Here is a 9,106-nt window from a genome sequence, read left to right as displayed (position 1 = left end):
AGTGTTTGCATATCAAACCTGAGGCATTTAGACTAAATTTCAAAGTCTTGAAGACAGAGCACAATGTCTTCTTTTCAATCGTTGATCATTATTTCAATTCTAAAATGTTTGAAGTATAATCAAAACTTGTTGAAAACTCCAAATTGAAATACAGCACACAAACCCTAATCGAAATCGTCCATGGCTTATCAAAATCGGGAAAGAAATCGCTAATCAGAGATCAATGGCAAAGATGCGCGGAAATTATAACTCATTAAGCTATAAACAATAATAGAACCAATCTTCAGAGATCCATCAAAGAGAGCACAATTTTTCATAATTGTGAATCAAGAATCAAGCAGTAATTAAAGGAATCACGCAATATAAAACGATTTTCATTCAATTAATTCCAAAATATGCGACAAACGGAAGCGAAATCAACGATACAGAACAGTCAGGCCACTTTTTACACAAGAAAACCCTAATCTGTATGAATCTAAGAGCTAGTAAACTTGGTAACAGCCTTGGTACCCTCAGAGACGGCGTGTTTTGCTAACTCGCCAGGAAGAACAAGGCGCACCGCCGTTTGGATCTCCCGAGAGGTGATAGTCGGCTTCTTGTTGTAGCGAGCGAGCTTAGAGGATTCCTGAGCAAGTTTCTCAAAAATGTCGTTGATGAAACTGTTCATAATCCCCATGGCTTTGCTGGAGATTCCAATATCAGGATGAACTTGCTTGAGGACTTTGAAGATGTAGATCTTGTAAGTCTCAATGCTCTTCTTAGCTCTTTTCTTTTTCTTATCGGAGGCGTCCTTGGGAAGTTTCTTCTCGGCTCTTGGTTTCTTCTCCGCCGGAGCTTTCTCGGCCTTCTTCTCCTCCGCCGCTGGCTTCTTCTCGGCGGGCTTCTTCTCGGCCTTTGGCGCCATTGCTAGGTTACGAAGGAATTTGGAGCGAAGATGGATTTCTTTGATGTAAACAAAAGTGAGTTCTGGATAAAGAATTGCGAGGATTGTTTGTATTTATAGATGGGGACGGCGCAATGTGATTGGTTGGTTTTATTGAGACACGGATCGGTGACGTGGACGGTGAGGATTTGGAACTACGTATCTGACGGCTGCATCGGATTTTATGTCTTGTTTTGGGGATCGATTTGAATTTCAGGTTCGCGTCTTTACGATTTTGGTTTACTTTTAAAAATTTCAGTTTTCGCGGGTCATTTTGAAAGGTTAAAAAATGCATTTTTAAAAAGTTAAATATTATCAATTTGTTTTTTTTTAATTTTAAAACCAATATAATTTTCATCTAAGTTTTTATGTTGTATTATACTTTTAAAAAACCTAGCCATATTTGAAAATTAAAAAAGAATATTTAACAGAAACTTGTTTATTTATAGAATTCAAATATTTCTTTTAACAAATGTGAAAAGTACGATTGAAAATTGAAAGAAAACAATAAAAGGTATCAATTAAAAAATCTAAAAATGAAATCGCTAACAAATGGCCATAAAAATTCATTTTCTTTTTGGTACTTTGAATTTCAGTTATATTTTAGTACATATACTACTTGTTATGGGTGGATTCTATAATCAAGGATAAAGGCACGGCTAAATTTAGTGAAGGCACATCCCCACTCAACTTTATGCTCTTTATATCACATATATATATATAATATTTCAAACTACCCTAGTATCAAAACTGTTAGTTAACCTAGTGGTAAAGGTGTGGCCTTTAAGGCAAGCCCACCAGCCTTGATTAGTCTTAAGGGATGAGAGCCGAAATCGCCCGAAATTACCTTTAATTGAATAGGTAGACCTTGGAAGGAATTGAATTCCTCACGGAAGCGTATGAACATCGTGCAAGTGACATTCAATTTTGAAGATAACAAAATGTAGAGAAGTAAATATACAAATTTACGTAGGATAAACAATTAAATTCTAAAGCATGTTTTTCTATAGAGAGAAAGAGGAAAAAAGAAAAACGGTTTACCTTGTAGATCACTTATTCACAAGTTTCCTCTCCATTGCTTGATCTCCCCAACAATCACGAACACAAGGACTCTTCCGAATACACAAACACCGGAAAAAAGCTTCTGGACACCACCACGTAGTGACCTTGCTATTCTCAGCAACAAGTACCAAAGGATATGTGGGATCCTTTGCTTTGAAATGGAATAATAATTTCTTGGTAGTGACCTTGCTNAATAATTTCTTGGTAGTGACCTTGCTATTCTCAGCAACAAGTACCAAAGGATATGTGGGATCCTTTGCTTTGAAATGGAATAATAATTTCTTGGTGAGATGAGAGTTTCTTTTGAAAGAGTTTTTTTTTTTTTTTTTTTTTTTTGCATAGAAAATGAACGTACTATGTTAATTATTCTCCCTTCGATAAAATTTCCTTTTTTTAAACGAGAGAGATGGGATCAAAGTTATTATGAAATAACTTCCCACCACGCAGAATAATTCCCTTGTAACGAGGAGTTAAAATATTGCATTAATTTATATAATATTTATAATATATGGTTAATAACTAACCATTAATTAATGAACCATATATTATGCATTTTAATCATATTAAAATGCAACTATCTCTTATAACCTATAGTTTTAATGTGAATTTTATTCACATTAATTCTTAAACTATAGTTTTATATGAATCTTATTCACATAATTAACATTTGAATCTCCTTCAAATATTCAGCTCATTCTCACACTAAAGTACAACTTTGAATCTTATTCAAAATTAAATTAATAATACAATATATATAAACACTATATTAGTTGTAACTTATACAATTAGTTCCCTTATCAATTTGAACAATTCAAATTAATCCATAACTAATTGATACTTATTTTTACCCTTAATGAGCTAGTAAGGGGGCATTGTGGACCTATAGATTAAAAGCTCCAATGATATAAGATTAATTCATTAAACTCTTTAATTAAATTAATCAACATTCATTAGCTGTCGGTCATTCTACTAAAAACCGACAATTGCACTCTTCGCATTGTAGATATATTTTTGTGTCCATAGATATAGCCAATCAATAGTAAGTTGACCCTTCACGAATTGCTCATAACTATAACTGAGTCAAATTACCATTTTACCTTCGTAGTTACATCTAACTTCTTAAGTACCACTAATCCCTCTAATGAACAATTAGTTATGGTCCAAATATAAACTAGACCTCTTTCTAGCCAATGAAAGGGTGAGACACCTCATCGTTCAAGACCCATAATCAGCCCTTAAGGGAGCGATTCATCTACTTTCTCTCAAGACGGGAATGAGCGAATTCCATCTTGCGTAGCTGTGTTCCCAACTTCCTACTCGAACAAATCCCCAAAATGATAGGTTTATTGAGTTGGCGAATTTGGTCATTCTCACCCATACAGATCAAATGATCACCCTCATAGACAGAAGTTCACAACTTACTCAGGATTAAGGTCAAGTCACCTATGGTCATCCTAGTGAAATGTTAATCTCTTCGAGTAACGATATTATAGAAAGAGACTAATAATTTCACGGTCCAATTTTATACAAACTCTTTATATAGGATACCCCCACTCACATGTCTACATGAACGATCGGGATCAGATTGTTTGTAACACTATATAATTATCGTAACAATTACAAAATGGGTTGTATTCGTGGTGTCACCAGAATAAGGTACTCAACATTATCCATATACTACATACCATTTAGGTTATTATCTAAACATAATCCACTTGTATGTTAACCACATACATATTTAAGTTCACATAAAATAACATTGGATATTAGTTTACTGGATTGGGTTAATGCACACTAAATTTCAGATAAAAAAACACCTTGTTTTATTAAACAAATAATTCGTATACAAAAATTTACAAACTACCAAACCCACGAGATTTAGGGCATCAAACCTCAACAAACTCGCCGTTTACTAATGAAATAATGAAAGAAGAGGTTCTGCCAAAATTTAAGGTTCCATCAATTAAGTCTTAGGATGGAAAGAAAGACCCAGTGGTGCATCTAAATTCGTACTAGTCTTAGATGGAGTTGTTGGGTATATTGTATGCTCTAGTTTATTGTATTATATTTGATATCGTACATCCTGCTCATGGTATTTGATACTATTTATACTCCATTTTATTAGATAATTTTGAAGGAACTCTTAAACAAGAGTATCCATGAGTGATCATTTAGAAAAGGTAAACAATCGTTTAGAAATCACGTGCGATCATTTAGTGCGCGGGTGTGCGATCATTTAGGACGATGGGCGCTATCGAATAGGCTCTCAACGCTAAGCGATCGTGAAGTTTTCACACCATGAGCGAATTTCTCATATCTTACAAAATGAAACCAATTTTCATTTTATTTTCAGTTACAAGAACCGAATTCAAGTTTCCCACTTTCGCACGATTCCGGAGAAATTCTCGGCCAATTATTTCATAACCGCCTACTTAATTAAATAATGAATATGATCATATTATATTCGTAACCTATAGTTTGATATCATATATCTACTATAGTAATTTCTCTTCTACTCGATATAAATCATATTTATATCCAATTTCCTCCAAAATAATGTATCTCATACATTTAGTCAATCATATCATATATAATTAACCAGTTCAATTATATCATATATAATCGAACTCCCTCTTGTCAATTTGAACATTTCAAACTGACCCAAAAACTGATTCTCAACTTTATCCAAGCTACCAAGGGGACCTTATGGACCTGTGGCTCGAAACTCTAACAGTACGTAAATTGCTGACTAAACTCTTTAGCCACAAGATCCACCACTCATTAACTGCCAGACATTCCACTAAAGACCAACAGTTGAACTATTTTTACCACATATATAGTTATGTGTCCATCGGACATATCCAATTATGAGTACGATGACCCTTCATATATGCTCGTAAGTACAATTGGGCCAATTTACCGTTTTTCCCCTATAGTAACACCTCACTCATTAAGTACCACTATTCCTCTAATGACAATACAACATAGTCCAACTATGTGTGAACACCTCTCGTGCCAAAAGAAGGTGTGTGGCACCACATCGTTCAAGCCCTAGAATCAGCTCTGAAGGGAGCTATCTATCTACTTGCCACTGCTTTAGGGAATGAGTGAATTCCATCTTATGTAGCTGAGTTCCCAGCTCCCAAATTAGACGAATCCCCAAAGTGGTAGGTTTGAGTCGGCGACCTGGCCACTCGCACTCATGCAAATCAAAGAACCGCCCTCAATGGCAGGAGTTCCCAACTCACTCAGGATTGAGGTAATGTTACCTATGGTCATCCTAGTGAAGTGAAGTCTCTGTCATGAACGGTATTATATAACAAGACGTTAACATTTCATGGTCAGTTTTATACAAATTCTTTGTATAGGACGCCTCCACTCGCATGTCCCCTATACGAATGATTAGGATCAGACCATTTGTGACCATTCCACAAAGCGGGCCGCATCCGTAGTGTTACCAGGGTAAAGCTTCCCTCCTATATCCATATACTACAGATCATTTTGGTTATCACTTAAGACATGATCCATTTGTATGCCACCACATACATGCTTAAGTTACATCCAGATAACCAGAGATTTTAGGTTTATTGATTTATGGTAAAGCAAATAAAACATTCAACTGAGCAAAATCAATAAGTGCAGTAAAATATCATATATTATACATCACAAGCATTCGTACAAACTGTTTACAAACTACAGGACACGAGACTTTAGGGCATCAACCCCAACAAATGTGTCTTTACAAACCACAGGATACATGAGATTTAGGACATAAACTCCAACAATATCCCACATGTCCTAAAATGAGCGGGTTGTACAGTATAAAATATATTACAACATAATGGAGTATAAATAGTTTCAAATACCATGAGTGGGATATACAATATCACATACAATACAATAAACTATGGTATACAATATACCCAACAAAATCTCTCACTTATCTTAGATTAGGTGACTCATATCTCATAGACCCGGACTCTTTAGGTAACCCTCAAACACTTTAGCCATGAGAACTTTTGTAAATGGGTCAACAACATTGTGCTCTGAGGCAATATGTGTGACAGTCACAACTCCCCATTGCACAATCTCCCTAATGAGATCATACTTGCGTGTAATATACTTTTCTCTTTTACGACTCTTGTATTCCTTAGAACCTGCCTACGACACCACTATTATTATGATAAAGTGTGATGAGCAAAGACATATTTGGAACGACTTCCAAATTAGTAAGGAACTTCTTTAGCCCCATACACGAGCATATAGTCCCTTATCAGTCTGAAAATCAGAGTCAGTGTATCATGTAAAAATCAAATCCTTAGCCTCATACACGAGCATATAGCCCCTCATTCTCCGTAGATACTTGATGATCGTTTTGACCGTTGTCCAGTGATTTAATCCTGGATTGGATTGATATCTATTGACAATCTCTATTGCATAGAAAATGTCAGGTCTGGTACATAATATTGCATACATAAACTGCTAACGACTGATGCATAGGGAACCCGTCTCATTTCCTCAACCTCTTGAGGATCTTAGGACATTGTTCCTTAGACAAAATAATTCCATGTTTGAAAGGTAATAAACCCTTCTTAGAATTGTGCATCGAATATCTGATAAACATCTTGTCAATATACGATGCTTGAGACATGTCCAACATTTTGTTCTTACGATCCCTGATGATCTGGATCCCTCAGAACAAATTGTGTCTCAACCAAGTTTTTCATTTGGAATTGGACAGCTAGTCATTTCTTTACATCTTCCAGTAAGCCTACATCATTTCCAATGAGTGAGATATCATACCAATCATCCACATACAACACAAGGGAAGCTACTGAGTTGTTGACGATTCTCTTGTAGACACAAGGCTCATCAACATTTTGATTAAAGCCATAAGATTTTATCGCAGTACCAAATCTTATATTCCAAGATCGAGATGTTTATTTTAGTTCATAAATGGATCGATTAAGCTTGCAAACCTTTTGTTCTCGACCTTGTTTAATGAATCCTTCTAGCTGAGTCATGTAGATGATACCTTCAAGATTACCATTCAGAAAGGTAGTCTTGACATCCATTTGCCATATCTCATGGTCATAATATGTGACTATAACAAGAGAATTCAAATGGATTTTAACACGACAACATATGAGAAAGTTTCTTCATAGTCCACTCCTTCTACCTAGGTATAACCCTTTTGCCACTATCTATCTTTAAAGATTTGTACCTTTCTATCTACACCCATTTCTCTCTTGTAGATCCACTTACAACTTATAGGTTCTACCCCATTAGGTTGATCTACAAGCTCCCAAATAGAATTGGAGTACGTAGACTCCATTTCTTGATTCATAACCTTAATCCATTCATCATTGTCAACATCTTCCATTGCCTTATTGTAAGAAAATGGATCCTCAATACCATAATCAAATATGATGTTTTGGGCTTCTAGTAAACCCATGTAGCGAACATATGGGTTGAAAACCCTCCCACAGCGTCGAAGCAATCTCAACTCTTGAGACAGATTAGCTTGATTGGATGAACCGACATCAATGACTCTTATTAATGTACTAGCCTCTTCAACAACTCTTGTCGAAGTCTCAGTATTATCATCATAGATTGTTCTTAAAACTATTTTGCTTCGTGGTCTGTGGTCCCTTGTGTGGTATTTCTCTAAGAAAGTAGCATTTGTCAATACAAACATTTTATTTTCCTTTGGATCAAAGAAGTATCTACCTCTCGTTTCCTTAGGGTAGCCTACAAATAGGCATACTTTCAAACGAGGTTTCAACTTTTTGGGATTTGTCACAAGCATAGGCTGGACATTCCTAAATCCTGAAGTGTCATAAACTACATTTACGACCACTCCACAACTTCAAAGGTGTTTCAGAAACACTCTTGGATGGAATGTTGTTCAAAATGTAAACAACAGTCTCCACAACTTCAAGGGTGTTTCAGGAAGTTAAGCATGGCTCATCATAGATCGAACCATGTCCAACAGGGTTCTATTTCTGTTTTCCGACACACCATTCTACTGAGGTGTACTAAGGGCTTAGAGTTGGGACGTTATTCCATGTTCTATCAAATAGTTCTGGAATCTTAAGTCCATATACTCTCCACTACGATCAGGTTGTAGTATTTTTATCTTTTTACCTGACAAGTTTTCAACCTCGGTCTTATATTTCTTAAACTTTTCAAATGCTTTAGACTTGTGTTACACTAGGTAAAGATACTTGTATCTTAAATAATCATCTATGAAAGAGATGAAATATTCATATCTTTCTCTTGCTTTTACATTCATTGGACCATAGAGATCTGAATGTATAAGTTCCAAGGTCTCTTTGGCTCTATAACATTTTCCAATAAAGTTCATTTTATCATTTTGCCTTCAAAGCATGACTCACATACAGGTAAAGAGTTTTATTCTAAATCATTTAGAAGTCCACTTTTCACCAATCTCTCGATCCTATTTAGGTTAATGTGATCTAACCTTAGATGCCAAAGATGGACATTTTCTTTAGCAGAAATCCTTGGTATCTTCGCAGTTATTGCTGTTATGAACATTTCAATGTTTAGGATGACCTTTGTAACTAACGGTCTTAATACATATAAGTTACTTTCTTTTGAAGCAAATCATATCTCCATTCCATTATTGAAAATAAACATTTTATTTCTAGAGAATAAGAGAGAATAATTTTGCTCAATCAAACAAGAAACAAAGATTAAATTCCTTTTCATACATCATCTAATAACATATATCATTTTTTGTCCATGAGTAACTTAATCATGCCTATGGCCATAACTGAAATGACCTCACCAGTACCGACTTGAAAAGTCATCTCTCCAGCTTCTAATTGTTTCCAATAATCAAATCCCTGGTGAAAAGAACGCACGTGATTAGTAGCCCCTGAATCAACTATCCAGTCAGAATCATTATTCTCTACTAAGCGTTGGATCTTTTCCTATATTGGAGAGCAGTGGGATCAACTTGAGCACCCTTATTATCAAGGTCAAACCTTTTTGATAAACTTCACTAGAGTTAGCAACTTTTGTCTCTTCTCTTAGTCCCTTGAAATTCAATATGGATCGAAGTTCAAATAAGAAGCTGACATTAGTGGTTTCGTCTAT

At 35.4% G+C, this 9,106-nt stretch overlaps 1 protein-coding gene across 1 annotated transcript; it reads right to left on the bottom strand.

Annotated features, from left to right (window-relative positions):
* Window positions 1–344: 344 nt before the first annotated feature.
* On the bottom strand, window positions 345–981 carry LOC120082637 (histone H2B.7-like). Its single transcript, XM_039037887.1, has one exon. It carries the CDS (start codon window positions 902–904, stop codon window positions 476–478), a length of 429 nt encoding a protein of 142 aa, XP_038893815.1. The 5' UTR covers window positions 905–981; the 3' UTR covers window positions 345–475.
* Window positions 982–9,106: the final 8,125 nt, after the last annotated feature.

The sequence above is a fragment of the Benincasa hispida genome, chromosome 8 (genome assembly GCF_009727055.1).
Source record: "Benincasa hispida cultivar B227 chromosome 8, ASM972705v1, whole genome shotgun sequence".
NCBI classification, from domain to species: Eukaryota; Viridiplantae; Streptophyta; class Magnoliopsida; order Cucurbitales; family Cucurbitaceae; genus Benincasa; species Benincasa hispida.
The sequence above is the reverse complement of the archived record's forward strand: the minus strand, read 5'-3'. Positions and strand labels throughout refer to the sequence as shown.

Bases quoted from the DNA above. Each gene is read 5' to 3' on its own strand.
- LOC120082637 (XM_039037887.1), bottom strand. From the start codon at position 904: ATGGCGCCAAAGGCCGAGAAGAAGCCCGCCGAGAAGAAGCCAGCGGCG.